The sequence below is a fragment of the Nannobrachium achirus genome, assembly GCF_963921795.1.
Source record: "Nannobrachium achirus genome assembly, chromosome: 13".
In the NCBI taxonomy this organism is placed as follows: Eukaryota; Metazoa; Chordata; class Actinopteri; order Myctophiformes; family Myctophidae; genus Nannobrachium; species Nannobrachium achirus.
Window position 1 is genome coordinate 11,407,447 of NC_137833.1, and position 23,196 is coordinate 11,430,642.

Here is a 23,196-nt window from a genome sequence, read left to right on the forward strand (position 1 = left end):
ACTCCAACCCGCTTCCGCCTCCTAAAAAGGTATCCACCTACGTCACGCAGAAACGGGAAGCACGGGTCTAATCCGCCCTCTTGCTATCGCCCTCTTGGGGCCGGAACCGGAAGCAGGATGGTCCATCCTCTATTCCGGCTGTTAGCTTTCTGTGTATACAACATGGCTTACAAATAGACAACGGCTGGACGGATTTAAAAAAAAAAATGTTTTGTTTCGAAGCTGATGAAATACTCGCACACGCACGATGCATAGTCCGTGTCCGATCGCGCACAATGGAAACTCTAGCGCCCACATTAAAAGGTAAGAGAACCCAGGCAGTGAAAGACATAGCGAAATGTTGGGGTTGCTCGGCTGGTCCAGTCAATGAGTTAAAGGTCACCTACCTGTGGTACTGTCACTGCGGCTGCTTTTGCTCTTCTTGCTGTTCTGTCGACTGGACCTGGGACTGGGGCTGGAGCCCAGCAGGTTGCGCACCTGCAGCACCAGAGAACAATCAATCAATCAACCCGCTGTTTCACTAAAACTACATCAAAATCTCCTGTCAAAATGAAAATATCGTCGTTGTCGGGTGAAAACCTTGTATGTCCAAAACCGTTCGTTTTCCATTCATGATTTTGAAAATGATTTAAACTAGTGAAAACAGCCGATCTACAAGCACACAACGCCTCGCACCGCGAGGCGTTGTGTGCTTGTAGATCTGCTGTTTTCACTACTTTTGTGCGACGGCCTTGTACGATGAAGCAGGGCTTTACTTTGCGAAAGAACGTACACATTTGAAACTTGGAGATACGAGGTTTCCGCCCGACAACGACGGTATCTTATCCTCTGTACCTTCTGACAACAGGCCAGGTCCAGCGGGGTGTGGCCCGACGCCGGCCTCTTGCGAGGGTTGATTGGCTGCGAGGTGACCTCTGGACCTTTGAGCTGCTCTCTGATTGGCCGGCCCTCCTCCTCCTCCTCCTCCTCCACTTCCTGCTCTTCGTCCGAGGAGGAGGAGGAGCTGAAGAAGAGCGGCTCGTCGTTCTCCACGTTCTTATCGGCTCCTGGCGACAGAAAAACAAACAAACCTGGTTCAAAACCCCAGGACCGTACCTATGTTCCCCTGGTTCTATGTTCCCCACTTACCCCCACAAAAAAGGTTCTATGTTCCCCACTTACCCCCACAAAAAAGGTTCTATGTTCCCCTCTTACCCCCACAAAAAAGGGTCTATGTTCCCCTCTTACCCCCACAAAAAAGGTTCTATGTTCCCCTCTTACCCCCACAAAAAAGGTTCTATGTTCCCCACTTACCCCCACAAAAAAGGGTCTATGTTCCCCTCTTACCCCCACAAAAAAGGTTCTATGTTCCCCTCTTACCCCCACAAAAAAGGTTCTATGTTCCCCACTCACCCAAAAAAGCTCCTATGATCCCCAGGTTCTGTGTTCTCCACTTACGCCCACAAAAAAGGTTCTATACATGTTTTGTTTTTTTTTATGTTTTTTATCCCACGGTTTTGCAACCCATTTTTTCTCACCCGGTGACTACCTAACCTGTAGTCCTGGTTTCCGCTCTCCCCCTGCCGCACCAGGGGACATTGGGGAGCACCCGGCTGGCTAGGGGGAGGTAGTATAGAAACCAGGACTACTGCATGTTTTTGTGTGGGGTCCTATGCCCAAGGAGATACGGGGAGAACATGCAAACTCACCACAGAAAGGCCCTATCACCAACCCCACCTAGGGTGTGGGTGCTGATGGCGCGGGTGGAGGAACACGCCCCCAGCACCCACAGCTTCCCCCGGCGGGAATCGAACACAGGACCTTCTGGCTGTGAGGCGAAGTGCTAACCACTGCACCACCGTGCCCCGTTCTATGCATGTTGGTTGTTCATTGCTTTTGATGTAAAGCGTCCTTTGGTTTTGAAAGGCTCTATATAAATTCAATCTATTATTTTATTATTATTATTATTACTTGCATGCTTGTGTGATACTGACCTGCAGCTATGAGCATGGAGCAGAGTGTAGGAGAGCCCATGCTGGCGGCCAGGTGTAGAGGTGTGTTCCCAGCAAACGTGCACACATTCACATCAGCCTTCAGCTGCACAGGTCAGGACAGAGAGAGGGAGTCACTGTTATTACAGAACCAACCACTAGATGGCACTGTTGCAGCAGCAATGAGGCAGAAATCCCACGCAAACACAGACTGTTTGTTCAGTGTTGTTTGGAGGCACCCGGACCTTAACACATCGGATGCCCACGTGGTGTCTACAAGTCAATTTCTTTGATGTCGCTGGAGGCCCACGACGCGTTTGACGCGTTGTACAGTAAACTATACTGTACTGTAGCTACTGCACTTGGCTACCGCGGTGATGAAACAAACTCCATTTCCCAACATGCAGCGCGCAATTACGTCACCCGGACGTGCTGTGTGTCTCGTTGACTTCCTGTTTAGCGGCTGCACAAAAATGCTGTTTTCTCCGGATTCTCTTCCTTTTTTCATTTTTTTCTCAAAACGGCAGCCTCTTCTACATGCCGTAACACAAACACTGTGGCTTAGAAATGATAAAAAAACGGTCCTGACTGAAAGAAAACATTTTCGCGAAATAAACAGGACATACTCGGATTACATTTACTCAGATTACCTTTCTCGCCAGTACTCTCGCCGGTAGGTAAAATGACGCGTTTGACGCGTTGCCATGGGCACCAGCAAATTAAGACATCAAAACCACGTGGGCGTCCGATGTGTTAATGAGGATTTTTTTTTTTTCTTTTTTTTTTGAGGGTCCTAGTCCTGGACCACTGATGGCCGAACTTTCGATCAATCAATTGTCAGTATCATTGACATGATCATGTCTGACATGATACTGACCACAACTAACCATGATACTGACCATGAAACTGACCGTGACAGCGTGCGACACATTGTGAGCTTGTAGATCTGCCATTTTCAAACATCTTGCAATCTTTTTGAAACATTTTAACAACCTAAATCTTGTACAAAATGAGGGTACAAAACCATTTAATATAGGGGTCTGTGGACAAATACATATCCATTTATGGGGGTCCTTGACAAAAAGAAAGGTTTGAGAACCATTGATCAAAGAGAGCTCTTCATTGGATCTCAACAAAGGTTCTTGTGGGTGTAACCAAATGTCTTTGAGACAACGTTACTTTCAAGTGAAGCTTATGGGCTTGTCTTGAACAATGGTGTCGGGTGTCACACACAGACCGAGTGTGTACATGGAGGATTAGGCTCATGGCATAACCTTCTGTGTTTGCACTGTGCAGTGCATGCCATGCACTCAAACGTAACTGTTGATCATTTGTGACATGATGAAAGCATTTGTTTTCGCAATGGATGGTCAGGAAAAACTTTTTTATTTTATTTTATTTTTTGGAGCGGTGTGCTAGCACAGCTCCCTTTGTGTGGCTTTGTGTGTCCAAATTGTGTTGGTCAGCACGGCGTGTGTGTCCAAATTGTGTTGGTCAGCACGGCGGCATCTGCGCATGCGCAGACTTTTACCACACACACACACACACACACACCCGTGATAGCCGCTAGAGTGGAGGCTCACGAAGCATGCAGCCACCGTAGCGAGCCACGGGCAATCAAGAATTGACACATGTCAATATATAAATTGGTGAAAAAAAAGTCAGGGACTATTCTATTCTCTTCCCCCTGCCACGGGAGGTTAATGTTGTCAATCTGTGGGTCAAGACCCGCAGAGAGGTCCCCAAAATATGTATATTCAATATTCAATTATATATATATATATATATATATATATATTTACCTGGAACTGCTCAAATTCACCGCTCCACTTCGAACCGAGGTTTGATTTTTTACATTCGAATAGTAATTTAAGTATTCGAATGTAATCTATTTCTTTAATATTCGAATTATAGTTCAAAAACGAATTTCGATTAATTATAGAAGGTTTAAGTGGTACCGGATATGCAGCTTTGCAAATAAAAGGTGAATTGATCCCAGTGCATGACGGAGGACGATATCACGATGAATTAAATCTCCACGATACGATTACCGTGAGTGGTTTTTTATCACGATAAACGATAATATTGCTTATCGTCCCATCCCTAGTGGTTGCGTGCGTGCGTGCGAGCGTGCGTGCGTGCGTGCGTGCGCCCGCCCTCACCTCGGTGATGAGGAAGCAGGCCACCTTGAACAGGTTGTCCCTGACGGCCAGGTGCAGGGCAGAGGCTCCGCCCTTCTGCTCAGGTGCGTTGATCTTGGCCCCGCCCTCGACCAGGAGGCGCAGCGCTCGCTCCCCGCCCCTCCTCACAGCCAGGTGCAGGGGATACAGGCCTGAGAGAGACAGAGGTTTCAGTCCTTATCAAACCTGTTTAAAACCCATTTAGGCCTAGAATTATTGAATGCTTTAACCAGTGAAAAATAGCAGATATACAAGCTCACAGCGCGGCACCGAGTGCCGCGCTGCGAGCTTGTAGATCTGCTATTTTTTGGAAAAAGTCGGGAATATGTGTGCAAATCTTTGACTATATGTATTTTCAAAGCGAACGTTTGTAACTCAAATTTTGCTTCTGGGGGGGTCCCTGGAACTAAATATTTTGAGATGGGGGTCCGTGGCCAAATAAATATCATTTTGGGGGTCCTTCACATGAAAACATTTGAGAACCACTGACATAGTAGTCTCTCAAAAACAGACTAACTGAGCTCCAGTTAAGTGAAAAGGACCTTTTCTTTGACGATGGCCAGCCAGATTGCTGATATAGAAACATAGGGTATTAACAAAAACCTTAGAAGGATTCAAAAGACACTTATAGAATCGTGTCAAGATTCTAATTGTCACGATTTTTTAAAAATAGCAGATCTACAAGCTCGCAGCACGGTGCCGTGCTGTGAGCTTGTATATCTGCTATTTTTCAACAGTTAAAGCATAAAATAACGATACACAATAATGTGTACCCGTTCTATATAATGGACCACAATGGTCACAGTGGACGCTTTGTCTTTTTCTTGTTGCGTTCTGCTCACCATGGTAGTCGGCGCTGTTGACCAGGTGAGCGTGTCGTTCTCCCAGGTGTGCCAGCAGGGGGCGCAGCAGGGCCTCGTCTCCGCCCATGGCGGCCAGGTGGAGCGGGCTGCGCCCGTCCTGGTCCAACAGGGTGGGGTCCGCGCCCGCCCGCAGTAACACCTCCACCACCTTCACCTGTCTGGTGATCACCGCCAGGTGGAGCGGAGTCTGAGGGATACAGATAGATAGATAGATAGATACCTTTAGGGGGGAAGTCAGTCGCCCGGAGGCAGCACAGCAGTTTAAGGTTATTTACAAAGTTACAGAGAAGTATGAAAAGAAAAAAGAGCAAGGTACACCAAAGAAAGGGAACCAAGAATATATACATAAAGTGTCAAAAACAGTAAACGCTTATAATTGTAACACCCATACTTAAAAAAAAAAGCAAATAGCAATACTTAAGCACAACTATCAATACAGAGACAAAAAAAGTGGGAGGGGAAGGGACCTAACCTTATTCCTAATCTTAACCTCAGAAAGAAATATGTGTAAAAGGCAGTTGGTAAGGAGTTGCAGTTAAGGAGCTATCATCTGTTGCAGGTGATTTACTGTGATTGAGTGAGCTAAAGAGTGAGTTACTGTACCTGTCGGAGGTGGTTGCAGGTGTTGAGCTAGTAAAGAGTTAGTAAAGAGTTAGTTACCTGTCTGAGGTGGTTGCAGGTGTTGAGGACTCGGTGCTGCTGGCTGCTCAGCAGGGTGTGTATGAGCTGCAGAATGACTCCATGCTGCTGGTGGATGATGGCCAAGTGCAAAGGACTGTGGGAAGGAACAGCACACAATGTCACACTGATTAACAAACTATCCTTAGTTTCTCAAGGTTTCCAACCTACGACGTGACGATTTGATTGTTGAAAGAATGTTTTAAATCACAATCCATCAGCTCAAAACTTTCAGCTTGGCTTATTCTTATTGACATTATTTAGTTGTGAAAGTAAGTTTAGACGATTTGCTATCCACCATTCATTATTCATGTGTGGTGATCAAAAATGTCTTTACACCGGCACTGTCCAATCAATCACTTTTCATCTTTACCTGGAGTAGTGGATCAGATTTGGATTCGTCATTCAAAACCAAAATACAGGATTCAGATTACTTTGAGATCTGATCTGTGATCATAGAATGATCTCGGCAAACATTATATCAATAAGCAATATAAGTTTGATTAACCAAAAGATATCTTTACCAACCAAAATCCAAATCAGATCGACTGAGACAAGAGATTAAAGGTTGTGGACACATAAGCACACGGCTCAACAACACTGCTTTACATACAACCATTGCAGTGACATGAGATGGGACTCACGTGTCTCCGTTGTCATCCTGGACCCCACATAGGTGCCTCTGGATTGCCAGAAGGACCCGGACGTCCCCGGTGCTACAGTAGTGCAGCAGCGCCCCGGCTGTCTGTCTGGCCGTCTGCGTGGCTCTGCTGTGGAGAGTGGCCGCTGGACACATGGACACACAGAGAGAGGGGTTGAGTTATTATGGATAACTCATGATTACTGATTCAAATTGCACCAAACTTATCTGTATTCAAAATATGTCTGCCCTGAATCGTATGGTAGCCCATGCATCTAGATGCATAGCGTATGGTCCTGTAAGGGAGAGATGCACACCCCTATTGCTCTGGATTAAGAGCATCTGTTGAATGCCTAAATTGTAAATTGCTAAAGCAACTTTTTTATTTTTTATTTCAAGGACCCTCATTTTGAGATGTATTAGGCCAGTGGTTCTCCCTTTTCAGGCTGTGACCACCAAAAATAATGTACAGAGTGAAAGGTCAAGTATTGACGGTTCAAGTGGTTAAATATCTGAAAACACAAATTGACATGAATCCAGAACACACTGATGATCGTCAAACAATGAAACTATATGGAATCTATGAAAAGGTTGTGGGGGTCCCTGCTTCAGCTCTCTCAAGGGGTCCTTGGCCTGAAAATGTTGAAGACCCCTGCTATAGTCTAGTCTTATTATACCTATTTGCAGCAGCTGTTGTTGTAAAAGCGAGCCGGTCTGTCCTGAAGTCTCTGTTGTGCTCTGTTGTTGTTGCTGTGGGGCGGAGCCTGCCATCTGGGCCCCTCCCCCTCCCGTGTAGCCAGTGAATCCCCCCGAGTAGAAGCCGCCTCCTCCTCCTCCGTTCATCTGCTGGTTGAACTGGAACCCTGCTGGGGAATAGAGATGGGCAATCCCGTTCATTTCAGTGAACGAATCATTTCGCTTGGCTTTGTGTGCGAGCCGATGATGCTTTGAGCTTGTAGATCGGCAAGAAAAACAAGCAAAATTTGCAATTCACCCTTTGTTAGGTCTGGTTGGTCCCTGACTGACCAACCAGCAGGCTCTTTCTGCCTTGTCCCGCCCTGGTTCTGCATTTTTTGAGTCACTACTATACTGCCACTGAGCAGCTCCATTTTACTGAAACCAAGTTTGAAATTAGAATTGAACACACAGAATAACAATACGAAGCAACTGAATTAAAACGGTAGTGGATGGAGTGTCCCACCGAGTGTTCCACCAAGACACAGCAACCAATGGGTGTGAAGAGGGATGGGACAACGGGCAGGACTTGGCAAAGGGTGAATTGTTTCGCTACTCGGGATGATTGTTTAGCTGATCGACATACTTCGCCGTTGGCTGTCTGGCTGAACAACTTAGTTGTAATTTGACACTATAATACTATTGCTCATTCATGACTTCTTACCTCCTCCTCCTCCTCCCCCAAAGGTCCCCGCTCCCCCTCTCCCTCCTCCTCCTGCTCCTCTCCAGGGGTCGTAGTGGGGGAGGGGCTTCTGCTTCTTCCTCTGCACCTCCTCTTTATCTGCCCGAGAGACGGGGAGAGAAAACGTTAATTTTACGTGTTTATTTTTTGACGGGACGCCGCCTATTAATGAACGATGCATATCAATGCAACGTAAATACACCGGATTTACCAAAATGCTCATTTACAGCTGCAGCTGCAAAACATATAGAATTTCCTTACATTACATAGGGAACCCCCCCCCCCCCAATTTAGTAGGCAGTCATTTTTTTTACCCAATTTAGTCATTGTGCCAATTAATTCCTCCCCACACACATTTCTGTGTCGTCACTGCAGTTGTATCCTACTGACTCATCTGCCAGTGAGCACCTTAATAAATACAGTATATCTATTTAAGGCTAAGACAAATGCTTTGGCTTGGCTCTGATGTTATTGCACAAAAATGACAGTGCTTTAGAGGGCAATATATATTTCTATACTAAAGTGAATTGTTGAAGGATGGAAAAGTAGGACAATCTCTTATGGCCAATGGAAGGACGTCGAACAACCCTGTACTGAACGGAAGGAAGAGAAGAGGACGATAACAGACTAATACAAATAATGAAAAGTGAGAGAGTAGAGGAAGTGGGAAAGTGAGAAACATGTATTCACATTGTGAAGTTTCCCCCAGTAATGTTTGTCTTTTCCTTGACTGTGCTTGGTAACAAAGCATCCGGTGAGTAGGTGCAGCCAGCCTAATTCACACGTCTGAGGGGGAAACACACTCGTTGTGGTTTCACAGCTTTGAAAACAACCACAAACAGAAGTCTTTAACGTGTACGGCTACCCAGCCAAACCTGTGCAAGGAGGGGTGGTACAGCATGATGCAACGCTGTTGTGTGTATTAGGTTGATGACATAACGTCAGCCGGGTCATCACAACATGTCCGCACATGGAGAAATGTGTGAGTGGCAAGACTTGGTGTTGTCTGCGGCAAATTCTAGATTTTCTTTTTTACACACCATCCATACTATAATTAGAGAGAGAGGTCAGTCAGTCAGTCAGTAGGTCACAAAATGCATTATACTGCAGTGACCAATACAGCCCAGTAGAGGGCGGAATCATAAAAACAAACTTGCAGTCTCTCTCTCTCTCTCTCTGCATGGGTCACGCATGCAACGGGTGATGTGTGTCTCATCTTCCAACGGGTATAGAAACATTATGTGGAGCAAATACATCCTCATACTTCTATTCACCTAATTTAGCTGTTAAATTATTTGTATCCATCATACATATACACTCCTCCATGGGCTGCTCCTTACATTATGATGCTCCCACATATTCTCACGCACGCACCATGCAGTTACAGTTACTTTCCCCATAACCCACACTCTGCACATATTTTGCAGCACATATATTCGAACGGGTAAGGTCTAGTTATAATAATTCACCATAAGACCCAATTACTGAATGTCAAGTCTCCAGGTCTTCTTCAGAATATTTACTTATTTACTACTGTATGTATGACACTATGGCACATTAGGAGTCCTCTAGTACTGGTGGTTCTCAATTGTTTTATTTGCAAGGACCCCCATAACACTGAGTGTGTACACATGGAATGGAAATAGTACAAATGAAACCAAATGGACCCGTATGGCAGGGGTTTTCAAAGTGGGTGACGGGGCACCCTGGGGTGACGGCAGTCCGTGTGTGCGTGCGTGCGTGCGTGCGTGCGTGCGTGCGTGCGTGCGTGTGTGTGTGAGAGTGTGTGTGTGTGAGAGAGTGTGAGCCATACTTGCTCACTCAGGCCAACACTTCTCTGGTCACCCAGAGGTACTCAGGTTACATACACCTCAGACACACATACAGACACACACACATACATACATACACGGATACACAAACGGCCACGCTATGGAGACGGTGTGACCACCGCTCAAAAAGAAGCTTAGCTTATTTCATGACGTTGCGTCTCCCCTGTAGGCGAACTGATTGTAAAGTATCAATACCTTGAACCTGTGGCAGCCTACGTAGGTGAACTCTTTGTAAACCTTGAACCTTTGGTACGTAGGTGAACTGTTTGTAAAGTATGCATACCTTGAACCTGGGGTACGTAGGTGAACTGCTTGGGGTCGCTGCTGTCCCCTGCCTTCTTCCTCTTCAGCTGGAGGAAGACGGTGACCGGCCGTTCAATCTCCGTGCTGTGGTAAGGAGGAGTCTTGAACACGATGGCATACTGAGGAACGAGGACGAGAGGATGGCGTTTGTTGATGTTTACCAGGAGATGGACTGGTACACACACACACACACACACACACACACACACACACACACACACACACACACACACACACACACACACACACACACACACACACACACACACACACACACACACACACACACACACGCAGACGCACACACCACACACACTCCCTCTCTACCTGTTTGTGAACGTCGGTGGGTGAAAAGTCTCCAAAGGCCTCCCATCCCCCTTCCTCCTCTTCCTCATAAAAACGGATCTCTATATCATCTGGAACACGACATACAGTATATGGCACAGACAATACATCAGACAGACCATCCATGTAGTGTGAGATCAGTTCAAATGTAAGTCATTGTCAAATCAGTTGCAGTAACTGATTATCATTTACACATAACAGATACAAGGGGCAATAATGTGACCCAAATGTATTCCAATGCCGCTACTAATGCAATGCTGCTCCTACTACATACAGTATATGTTTAGAAGTGCAAACAAGATGTTTTAAACAGTTACAGATTAAAATAAACTGCAAAACAGAAGCTTAAATACAGGAACTTTACTCTCTTTGCTTGTACAGTAGATCTGCAATTTTTGGTAAAAGAAAGAAACATGTTTGGAGAAGAATTCTATACAGTACATTTGAAAAAAAGACATTCTGCACAATTAGTACTTTCTTCTTTTTGTAATACTCCAATACTTTTGTACTTTTACTCAAGTCAATTTGCAGCATTGATAATTTTACTCAAGTACAAAATGTGAGTACTTTTTCCACCACTTTTATTTTTGGCGAGTGTCCATTGTGTCCAGTTGATGTGCTGCTGCTGCTCACCTTTCTGGACTTTGTCGCAGAGCAGGAAGATCTCGTCTCCTCCCAGCACAGACCCACACGTCTTATCCATGCGAGAGATCTTCAGATTGGACGCATTGGGAGACTCTGGAGGAGAGAGAGGGGATTAAAGAATGTATTTGGGATTAGGATTGAATAAATAATCTGAAATAAAATAAAGCTAGAAAGGCATGACATACACCGATGGTGGAGGAAACCATGCAAGCCACCGACCTGCTCACCGGGAGCAACTAGGGGTTCAGAGTTAACTCTGGGGGAACCCGGATTCGAACTGGGAACCCTTCGGGAACCCTCCATGTTCTAATGACGGTTTTGTAGATGAGGTAGTAGTAGTAGTAGTACTAGTTAGTGTATACAGTAACTCACTGCTATCATAGATAGGGTTGGTTAACTAGTAGTAGTACTAGTTAGTGTAACTCACTGCTATCATAGATCGGGTTGGTTAACTAGTAGTACTACTAGTTAGTGTATACATTAACTCACTGCTGTCGTAGATGGGGTTTGGTTAACTAGTAGTAGTTAGTGTATACATTAACTCACTGCTATCATAGATGGGGTTGGTTAACTAGTACTAGTTAGTGTAACTCACTGCTATCGTAGATGGGGTTGGTTAACTAGTACTAGTTAGTGTAACTCACTGCTATCGTAGATGGGGTTTGGTTAACTAGTAGTCGTTAGTGTATACATTAACTCACTGCTATCGTAGATGGGGTTGGTTAACTAGTAGTAGTTAGTGTATACATTAACTCACTGCTATCATAGATGGGGTTTGGTTAACTAGTAGTAGTTAGTGTATACATTAACTCACTGCTATCGTAGATGGGGTTGGTTAACTAGTAGTAGTTAGTGTATACATTAACTCACTGCTATCGTAGATGGGGTTGGTTAACTAGTACTAGTTAGTGTAACTCACTGCTATCGTAGATGGGGTTGGACACCACAGGTTTCAGGGCTCTGGTGAAGCCTCCATTGCTGTCTTGCAGGTATGCCGTGAACTTTAACCTCACTATGTTCAGGTCCATGATCTTCCCAAGCTCCTTGGCTTCCCTCAGCAGGCCACTCTCCTCTGCTTCTGTTCGGGATCGCACGCACACACACACACACACACACACACACACACACACACACACACACACACACACACACACACACACACACACACACACACACACACACACACACACACACACACACACACACACACACACACACACACACACACACACACACACACACACACACACAGTTTTCTTAGCCATAAATTAGAACTCTTGTAGAGTACTTTTATTTTGAAGACATTTTCTCTCTACATGAGTTATAGCGGCGAGAGGGGGAGGCCTGTTGGTGAGGCCGTCTGGTCCTGTAACTGCTTGAAACATGCACAAATCCAAAATATAAGGTGCTTCTCTTCTTGGTCCAAGTGTTCTCTATCTATTTGCAACCTCCTCTGGATGTGTCAGTCCATATTTCTCAATAAAGAAGTGTTTTACTCCAGCTTGTCAAATGGGGGTCCTAATGTACACGGTGTCTTTTGGGGGGAGACCTCATATGTCCAAAACTGTTACTTTTCAGGATTCAAATTTACAAATAGCAAAAGTAGCGGATCTACAAGCTCAAAACATGTTGCTTCGTGCGCAGCGTTTCCAGCTTGCAGACCTGCTACTTTTGATAGTTTTGTTGTAGCATGATCGATAATGAATGAATATTATAAATACAGATTGTCATGGTACCTTTGAAATGGTAGTGCTGTCCTTTCTGCCTCCTCCTCTCCTCTTTCAGCCTCTTACTCAACACCTCCACCACTCCCTTCTTGGTCACATGGAGGATTCCCAGGTTGCTGAAGCTGTACCAGAGAACACAGCCAAAGATTAGGGATGCAGATATGGGTAATTTTCTTAGCAGTTATTCTATCAATTACGTTTTTTCCAGGAAAGCAACTGTGTCACTTTTAGATTTTTATCACCGTTAACCAGTATTTTATACTGCACTTTGACACTCTGACCACACTTTAAAATCACTTATTTTTTGGCCCATTTTGAGTTCTGAACAATAATCTGCTTGAGTAAACTGCTCTTCCTATTATGAATTATGAAAAGACTCAACAACCACGTCTTTAAACATGACCAAAACCATCACACACTGACATTGCTCAATGGAAACACCGACCAGTGACTGAATGAAACTTTCAAGAGGGAGGGAGACACACACAGAGAATAACTGCTTTTCCATAAAGCCTTTTCGAAAATAGGAGGCGAATCATCAGAAAGTCGAAAAAAAGAAAATGTGCATTTTGCCTGTTACCATCCACTGATAAAATGCGATTCTTGGGATATAGTTAAAATGAAATAAGCCGATGGCGCTATTTTTCCAGTCAAGTGAGACACATTTTTGTGACTTTTTTGTAGATTTGTATCATTATTACAAGACACTCTAACCCAGGGCTTTTCAGCCTATAGATTTCATCTAGATAAGTATATTGGCTACTTCACCCCTGCAACGGCATTGTGCACAAGAACAGCTGTGATATACAAGCTCACAGCTTGTTACGGATGCGACTGTTGTGACGGATAATAATGACGAATGGTTTTACTTTTGAGGACAACTGCTTTGAACCACTTCCCACAAGTTCAATGCATGTTAATTCAAAACCTATTCTCTAATTGTTTCCATTCTCCATTTGTGCATTTGGTCTATTTGATAAAAGCGTAAAAGTGTTTTTGCAAAAAATGAATAGTTTTTTGAATTTTCAGTTGTTTAACTTGTTTCCATTCAAAGATTTATGCGCAAAAGCCAAAATGCACATAAAAAGGCTTTATGGAAATGCAGCTAATGACAGCTAATTAATTGGACCGTTTTAGGGGTACAATTAACAAGGTTAACGTTCAAAAGGGGATCAATGGTGGCGCGCGCGCGCGCGCGCGCGTGTGTGTGTGTGTGTGTGTGTGTGTGTGCGTGCGCATGCACGCTGTGTGATGTGAGTGACTACTAACGATGCAGTGAGGTCGTTGGGGCCCACGTCCAGCGTGCACGTGCCATTGTCCGTGCACTGTCGTCCCACCAGGCTGTGAGCGTGTACGCGAGGAGGGTCCGAGTGAGTCACCAGCTGCACCTCCACCCGTGCATGACCAACATAGTTATTGACCTGAGAGAGAGACATAGAGAGAGAGAGAGAGAGAGAGAGAGACATAGAGAGAGAGGGAGGGAGAGAGACAGACAGAGAGAGAGAGATTGATTGAATACTATATTAATCAGAAATGTAAAAAGCAAGTGATACAGTCAGACATTAAAGGAGTAGTTCACGCCCAAAAATACCTTTTTTCCCCCTATTGATTACTCATGCCATAGAGCAGGGGTTCCCAAACTTTTTTGTCTCAGGGCACCCCATGAATATTTGTTTTAATCCGAGGCACACCTACATTATAATTTTCACTCCCAGCACCTTATATTTATAGCATATCGTCGTTGTCGGGTGGAAACCAAACTGTGGAATCCAAAACTGTTCGTTTTGTATTTATCATCTATAAAATTAACTAAACCAGTGAAAACAGCAGATCTACAAGCACACGGCTGTTTTCACTAGTTTTGTGCGACAGTCTTGTATGATGAAGCAGGGCTTTGCTTTACCAAAAGACGTACACATTTGAAACTTGGAGATACGAGGTTTCTGCCCAACAGTGATGATATTTTAGTGATTATGTTGCGAGGATAATGACAAAAAAAGTATTACAGTAAATGTACCCCCCATTGATTCCGGATCAATAATACATGTCATCAACACATACAAACACTATTATGTACAATGAGTCACAGCGTGACGAATGGAGGCATCCTGTGTCTAGAATAACCCACAGATAGGGGTCATCAATGTGACTGTACACGGACAAAATGTGTCCATGGCCTAAAGTCTATTGGCATATTAAGTCCACTGGTAGCAGTTCTCAAACGCTTTATTTTCAAGAACCCCGTAACTCTGAGAGTGTACAAATGGAACGGGTCTTCCATTTGGTTCCGTTTGTACCCTCTCAGAGTTACAGACCTGTAATGGTCATTTAGGGCCATCACTTCATGACTTTGTGTACTGATTGTGTATGTCCGTGGTGGCAGAAATGTGGACTGACCTTCACTGTGGGATAGGTCCTCCTGTTCTTCTCACTGGAGGCCCCCGGGAGCCCGCCGTGGGAGGGGCCCTCACACTCGTACCGGAACCTGAACCCTCTCTACGCACACGCACACGCACACACACACACACACACACACACACACACACACACACACACACACACACACACACACATTTCATGAGATTATTGGGCTTAAACGTAACCAGTGACTTGGCTCAACACTTAGAACCAGTGGTGGAAAAAGTACTTACTGAAGTAAAAGTATCAATACTGCAATGTAAAAACACTGTTACAAGTAAAAGTCCGGAATTCAAAATGTAGCGACTGGTTGTAGCTGTTGCAGCTCATCCAGTCCTACTGTATACTGGATGAGCCTTGCCTTGCCTAACTGTAGTTGTACTTGTACTGCATCCCATCGGCCAGATTTCACAAGAGAAACAAGAAACCAGGTCTATGTAAACAAGCCCAAGAGAAGCAACTCTCTCTCTCTCTCTCTCCAAAAAACAAACAAAGGCAAAGTGACAGTTGCGTCAACTGCAAACTGCAAGTGACTTCAGCCCAAAGTTGTTGTTGTTATAATAAAGCGGACTTGGCAATTGTGAATATATACGCATAGTGTAAGGACATTTCAATATGTGAAACGTATACTGGAAATCACAATGGTAATATACTTTCATAATACATTCTAGATCTATTTTCTCATGCTATAGCCTATATAATATATATATTTTTTTTTTGCAGTTACTTTTTTCTCCAGATCCTCAAAATATGTTTCCTATTCAAACCTAATCCAATATCCTTACTGTGGAGTATCATCATCAGGATATAAAACTGTACGCACACACACACGTGTAAACTCCACACCACTATTACTGGAAATGTCACTTCCTAAAGCCAGGACTTTCCGTCATGTGTCAACAACCAGTGGTGGAAAATAACTGAGTACATTTACTCAAGTACTATACTTTTTATGTTCCTGGGCAAGTTGAATACAGGATTTGAGTATGCCTATTTTTCAATGATTTGTACTTCTCCACTACAATTACAACTATTTATTGTTATAATGTTGTTGTTGTTGTTGTTGTTTTTTTTTCTTTTGAAATTTAGATTATTATTACAAAACAAACATTAGCCAATTAAAGCAGCACTAAGTCACATGTTTAATGAATGAAATGTCATTTCGTCCACTCTGTATGGTAAAGTATGTTTATACAATACAGCTTATACAATTTGTATTCTGTCTCCCTGTTCTTCTATTTAGATCGTGTCAAAGGTCATGTTTCACCTATAGACACAAGTTCTGACCCGAGGTTTGACCTGAAGGTCATGATTCAGTTTATCCCCTGAGCAATGCTGATGCCCATACTTTAGTAGTCAAGTCAAATCTTAAATACAGGCCTTTCACTTTAGTTAGGGTTAGGGTTAGCATTTGAGTATTTCTACATTGTGTTGTTGCTACTTCTTAAGTAAAGTACTTCTTCCACCACTCCAAGGAATTTTTAGAAGGAAGAGACACCAACGTCATTTTCGTTATCTCACAATTCCAAACGGCAAATTTATCACACCATGGGTGCCAAACTGCAGCTGGAAGTTCGGTGGACTGCACTGGAGTCAATTGAAGCCTAGCTTGGACTGTGGACTAGCTCATGAACAAACACTATTTCTTAATGACTGAGACCTTTGTAAAGTAATTGCTTCTGGAAAATAAAAGAATACATGTCACACATTTTATTCTGTTGTGTTGATTTTCGATGTGTGCACTGTGTCATTTTACAGCGGTATCTAAAGAGCACAAAGTATGTACCTAAACGTGCCAAGTATCTTGCGATACTTCCAAGACAAAAACTATTATTATTTATTATTATTATTTCATGATGTACTCTGCACATCGAAAAGCAAGTGATTGTAAAAAAAAAAAATACCTGTGATATGTTTTCATTTATATTCCTGAACAGATTTTATGACAAAGGTCTCAGTCGTTTATAAATAGTGTTTGTTCATGAGCTGGTTTAGCTCAGCTCCATTCACTGTCATGTATTTCATAGAACTTCCGGTGCGAGTTTTGGAACCCATTGTGAGCGTCAAGGCGCATGCCTGGTGGTCACGTGTTTCCCATCCTCCTATCCTTGCACCACACCAGCAGGCTTCCCCAATAGGCGGCCCGCGGGGGGCTACTGTCTGGCCCACACCAACCCCAGTAATAATGGTGGTATAAGAGCAGCATCAACACTAGTATATCGTTGTCGTTGTATATCGTTGTCAGGTGGAAATCTCGTATCTCCAAATGTGTACGTTCTTTCGCAAATCATACAAGGCCGTCGCACAAAAGTAGTGAAAACAGCAGATCTACAAGCACACAACGCCTCGTGGTGCGAGGCGTTGTGTGCTTTTAGAACGGCTGTTTTCACTAGTTTAAATCATTTTTTAAATGATTAATGCAAAACGAACGGTTTTGGACATACAAGATTTTCACCCAACGACGACGATATCTGAACTGTCACTGGAGTAGCGGGAACGCCACCGTCGCCCCCTGCAGAGTGCAACCTCTCCTTCCTCTTGGAAGGCAGGGGGAAACCTGCGCCGCGTCATGCACCTGTTGACAGCTGTGGAATTTCTGCCCTTGCTTCCTGCTCCTCTTCTAAAGGTCATCTGATTACATGTGACACAATGCGCACACTGTACGCCCAGGTGGCGTTAGGTAAATCCTACCGCTTGGCTGTCAACAGCTTAGGAGCAACTGCTTGTATCCGGTGGACTTAATAAAAAAACATCCAAAGTCCACTTATGAAAACATAACTTTGTTTTCGTGAGCAAATCTTCCTAAGCTTCTGTTTGACTCATGACTCTTGCTTTCTCTGCTTTGTTTAGCTATTTATTTGCCTATACAGTAGCACTGTTTTCCTTATGTGTGGGCCGCTGCGAAGGTACCAAACAAAACCAAACAAAACATCTAAATAAATGAGGGCTGTACTGTCTCTCCTTTCAGATGTGTTACTTTGTAGAAGCATTAACATTATTCTAATGATTTGATTGTTACAATTAGTCAGTCTTACCTGTTTGGGCTCCTCGATGATTTGAATATAAGGTCCATGAGCTGAAAGAGGAACATAATAATCTGGTTTTATATCATTTAGATCACAAACAGTGCGTCACAACCTATTTGTGGGTCACTGACCAATTTCTTTAACCATAAACAAACCCGATATGGGCGTATGGGGTTTGTTTATGGTTACTGTATGTGTCAGAGTGACGCGGCCGTGGTCCACCGGCCCACCAGCGGGTCCTCCCTTTAACCAATTTGAATATACAGGGTTCCCACACATTTTTTACCAATTAATTTCCAAAACTTTTCCAGAATATTTAACCCAATTTCCAGGACTATATATATATATAACAATAATTCAGCTCAATAACAAGTCGCTTACTCCTAGCGCAATGCCCAAAGACAGGTAGTGTATGGGTACTGGGTATCCCAGTGGTTCTCAACCTTTTCAGGCTGTGACCCCCGAAATAATCATATTTTAACTGTGGACCCGGCACCCTGACGAGCACTAAGAGTTGCAGAATTTGTATAACACGTTTCTATTGTGAAAATAGCAGATCTACATGCTCACAACGGCGTTGTGAGCATGTAGATCGGCTATTTTCCCAATCTCTGCCTCAATGTCATTTCAGAGGTATTAACAAAATCAATAACCAAAGACAATGCATAGCTTTTTTTCCAGGACCTTCCAGGACCCTTCATCAATTCCAAAACTTTTCCAGTACTGGAAAAATATTTTTCTAATTTCAAAATATTTCCAGGAATTTCATGACCGTGGGAACCCTGAATATAGGATTGTGACAGGTTTATTGGTAGCAGGTAATGGCCTACATCTAGTCCAGGGGTTCTCAACCTTTTCAGGCCGCAACCCCCAAAATAATCATATTTTAACTGGCGATTTGATCTTGCGAGGCGTTGTGAGCATGTAGATCTGCTATTTTCACAATTTCTGATATTTGACAATTTGGCCAATGTTTAACGTGTCATTTTAGAGGTATTAAACATCCTTAAATTGTCACTTTAGAAATGTGCAGATACCCTCTATCTATACACTTAAACGTTATGTTGGTTTGTTTACTGTTGAGGGAGAAAACAATGTTTCACGTTATAATCATCTGGGGACCCCCCAAAATAATTTGGGGTCCCCCCTGGGGGTCCCGAGTCCCGACCCACAGGTTGAGAACCACTGATCTAGACCAGGGGTTCTTTTTATACCTCAAACCCCATATTATGAGGGTTATTGTTATTGTTTTAACACACAGATAACAAACCTTCCTTCATGTAATTCCTTACAGTACAGTAAGGTGCAACACCCGAGCATAACCAAACATAAAATGACTTGTCCCTCCCCTCGTCCCTCCCTAGCGTTTTAATCTAGTTTATATTTGTTGACGAAATGGTCAACACATTTAGTGCCAGTTTTAGTCATCATAGTTAGGTTTTATTTAGTTCTTATTTCATTTTCGTCAGTGAAAAAGGTCGACAGACATTTTTCGTCATAGCTTTAGTCGTCAAAATCACTGGGCCAAAGCGCCCATACTGTATGTGTGGTTGTAGTTGTTGTGACAGTGAGTAAAGTGGTATACCTGTCTCCGGGATGTAGGGCTCTGTCTTTATGTCCACCGGTGGAATGTAATCACAGGTCATCAAATTCATCAGCTGTAATGAATGAATGTAATCACAGGTCATCAAATTCATCAGCTGTAATGAATGAATGTAATCACAGGTCATCAAATGCATCAGCAGGAAACAGAGACACATAACATAGCATGACAGAACTAGAGCATGCGGTCGCCGTTGGGCAGAAACCTCTTATCTCCATATTCAAACTTTTTGTGTTTTCCTTTTTTCCCCCCACAAATTTAACGCCCCACTTGATCAATTCTGAGTGGACTCAGAATTGGATAGGATTCAGAAATATCCTGATGATACAGCCATTGTGGCGTAATATGCCAGTGTCAAGGGTGGGCACGGGGAGGAATACAGGGACCTGACGAAGGCCTTCAGGAATGGAGTGAAAGGAACTGTCCCCTGCTAAACACCTCCAAGACTAAGGAGATGGTGGTGGATTATCACAGGGACAAGCCTGCTCCTCTTCAGCCTGTCACAGCCATAGAGTGGGTACAGTCCTACAAGTACATGGGAGTTCACCTGGATGAGAAACTGGACTGCATGGGCTCTGAACACTGAGTAGGCTCTTCTTCTTGAGAAGCCTCAGGTCTTTTGACTGGTAGAACATGTGCAGCATTCTGCTGCACATGTTCTACCAGTTATCTAATGCAAGGGTACTCAACAGGGGGTCCGGGACCCCTAGGGGGGCCTCAGAGTTACTACAGGGGGTCCTCTAAATCTTTGAGTGATAGAAAGTTTTTTTCTCCCTTTTTATATTAACACTTATGTTGCAATGATTTTTTCCGGCCAATGTCCCGCGTTGCCATGGTTACCATAGACTTCCATGTAATTGTGCAATTGTGTAAAAAGTGCACACCCATGCCTAGATGATGCACCACGTGTGTGCAGGCTGTTCACAGCTTTCAAACAAAAAAATCCGCTTGGAAATCCGTTCAGGCATTCATGATTTATGAGCCATTATGTTTTCTTCAGATGTAAACAAACATGGCTGCCATGTTTGAAAGAACTAGCCCTTACCCGTTCAAAGATATGAGCTCCAAAATGATGTGCAGTGTGTGGGTTATGGGATGTGCACTGTGCATACAGTATATGAGGGATGGAAAGTAACTTTAACTGGTGCTTGCATGATACTATGTAGGAGCATCAATGTAAGAAATACCTGTTTTGTTTAATGGCTACCCCCCGTTTCGTTTAATGGCTACACCCCCCCCCCCCCCCCCCCACCCGCCTGCGCACACACCCGCCTGCCTGCACACACACACACACACACACACACACACACACACACACACACACACACACACACACACACACACACACACAGAGAGAGAGCTGGTTAAACATGTTGCCTCATGCTAGATGCAGAATAGATGTGCCTCATGCTAGATGCAGAATAGATAGTAGATACACCATAAAAATGCTAATATACAGTATATGATTTGTGAAAGTGACAAACGGGCTTCACAGTTATGTTAGGTGTGTTCATATGCTAATGGTGATGCGATTTCAGAACAATTGCTCCAGCCACTGAGGAGAAACGCTGTTTCAGACAGACAGACAGACAGACAGACACTCACTCACTCACTCACTCAGACATTCGCAAAATTATAGTATAGATGGGTTGGTATGGGGGTTAAACATGCAATTTCGCGATCGCGATCATGCCTAACACATTTCTGGAGGTCCAAAAACATTTTTTGAATTTCTTTTTTTTTGAAAAAACGAAAATATTTTTTTTTTCAAAAACGGCCCAAACTCGGGAAACTCGGGGTTGGCACAGCACTAGTACCAATACAAACTCGGGAAACTCGGGGTTGGCACCAGATGTGTTAACCACTTGAACCCTAGTGTCCATATTCTGAGACATGTAGCCAAAAAATAGCAGATCTACAAGCTCACAGTGAGCTTGCAGATCGGCTATTTTCGGCAAAGAGTTTTTGTGTAGAGGGGAAAAAGAGCAGACAGAGTGACAGGTCAAGTTTATTAAGTATTGACGGTTCAAATGGTTAAATATCTGAAAACACAAATTGGCATGAATCCAAAATACACTGATGATTGGAATCTCTGAAAAGCTTGTGGGGGTCCCTGGCACATCTCTCTCTCTCAACTACGGGGTCCTTGGCCTGAAAAGGTTGAAGACCCCTGAGCTAGTGACAAGTGTAAGTTGTTCTAAGCCGCAGTCTGCCGGGGAGGCAGCCTGATGGACAAGGATGCTATAAGTGACTGAACAAGCCCGGTGCAGAAGGCTGGCCCAGTGCTGGGTGAGAGACTGGACTCACTGGAGTCTGTCGTGGAGTAATCTCTCCAGACAGCCTCAGAGTCGCTAATCTCTCCAGACAGCCTCAGAGTCGCTAATCTCTCGAGACAGCCACAGAGTCGCTACCGATAGGTGTCGCCCTTTCTTTGACGATGGCTTCCCAGATTGGTCGTGGAGAGATGCACACACAACAAGAGGCAGGCCAGTAGGGACAATGTGAGTCATCCTCTCCACAGCATCCAGGAAGGCCAGAAATGCAGGCGCAAGGATCTGCTCCGTTCGTTGCCTTGCAATAATGAACGCTTTAAGAACACTTTTGTCCCGACCGCTATTAGACTCTTGGGCTCTATTTTGATTGTCTTAAATACCAGCTCTTATGCCTTAACTTTGAGGCCTGTCCATACTGTCTCTGACCACAAACATTTCGTCGGAAAGGTCCGGTTCAATTACAAAATGACTTCACTCACATCTTCTGAAAAGCATTACCCCGAATTAGAGTTCGGAAAGTTGCACGTCGGAAAGTCAGAACTCTCTGACAAAAAGAGACAGGCCTTTAAGTTAAGGCATAAGAGCTGGTACTCAAAACAATCAAAATAGAGCCCTTTAACTCGATAGGCCTATGAACTGTACTAATGATTTTGGTTATTAGTTATTTATGGGTCTATGCAATAACAAAGGACTTTTATTATCCCCACGGATACCCTTTAAATGCTTTTTAATGTTTTATTTTTATGTTTATGTTTATTCCCTCTCAGTTTTTAACCTGTGTCCCTATTTTTGTGATGTGTTTTTGAGCTATGGGATATCTGAATTTCCCCTTGGCGATCAATAAAGTATCTATCTATCATCATACTACAGCGTCACACAAAGGCAGTTTCGAGCTTGTAGATCTGCTACTTTGGATGCTTTTAAATAACAGGACATATGAGGTTTCCATCCGACATGTTGGCTGAAACAACACTGCATGACATGACACAACATGAATACACTGATGATTGTGCTGTCAAACAATGAAACTGTATGGAATCTATGAAAAAGGTTGTGGGGGTCCCTGCTTCATCTCTCTCTCAACTAAGGGGTCCTTGGCCTGAAAACGTTGAAGACCCCTGGGTTAGAATATGGAGATAAGAGGTTTCTGCATGACAGCGACAATAAATACTGTATCACTGTGTAGAATGATAACATGAAGCCAACTCACCTCATTCTCATACATGTTCATGTTGTACTGAGCTTCACTGATCCTGGTAAAAACACACACAAAACC

At 43.8% G+C, this 23,196-nt stretch overlaps 1 protein-coding gene across 1 annotated transcript in view; it reads right to left on the bottom strand.

Moving 5' to 3' along the window:
• The window catches only part of nfkb2 (nuclear factor of kappa light polypeptide gene enhancer in B-cells 2 (p49/p100)), a 39,950-nt gene that overhangs the window by 6,311 nt on the left and 10,443 nt on the right, over positions 1-23,196 (bottom strand). Inside the window, exons 2-20 of the mRNA XM_080741105.1 lie at positions 23,131-23,173; positions 19,630-19,702; positions 18,054-18,094; positions 14,998-15,096; positions 13,870-14,021; positions 12,610-12,722; positions 11,793-11,951; positions 10,862-10,966; positions 10,211-10,299; positions 9,864-10,002; positions 7,731-7,847; positions 7,009-7,197; positions 6,336-6,477; positions 5,674-5,788; positions 4,993-5,200; positions 4,133-4,302; positions 1,974-2,076; positions 835-1,046; positions 387-477 (exon numbers count right to left, since the gene is read on the bottom strand). Of these exons, the coding sequence (XP_080597231.1) occupies positions 387-477; positions 835-1,046; positions 1,974-2,076; positions 4,133-4,302; positions 4,993-5,200; positions 5,674-5,788; positions 6,336-6,477; positions 7,009-7,197; positions 7,731-7,847; positions 9,864-10,002; positions 10,211-10,299; positions 10,862-10,966; positions 11,793-11,951; positions 12,610-12,722; positions 13,870-14,021; positions 14,998-15,096; positions 18,054-18,094; positions 19,630-19,702; positions 23,131-23,173 (2,360 nt within the window). The remainder of the gene's footprint in view (positions 1-386; positions 478-834; positions 1,047-1,973; positions 2,077-4,132; positions 4,303-4,992; positions 5,201-5,673; positions 5,789-6,335; positions 6,478-7,008; positions 7,198-7,730; positions 7,848-9,863; positions 10,003-10,210; positions 10,300-10,861; positions 10,967-11,792; positions 11,952-12,609; positions 12,723-13,869; positions 14,022-14,997; positions 15,097-18,053; positions 18,095-19,629; positions 19,703-23,130; positions 23,174-23,196) is intronic.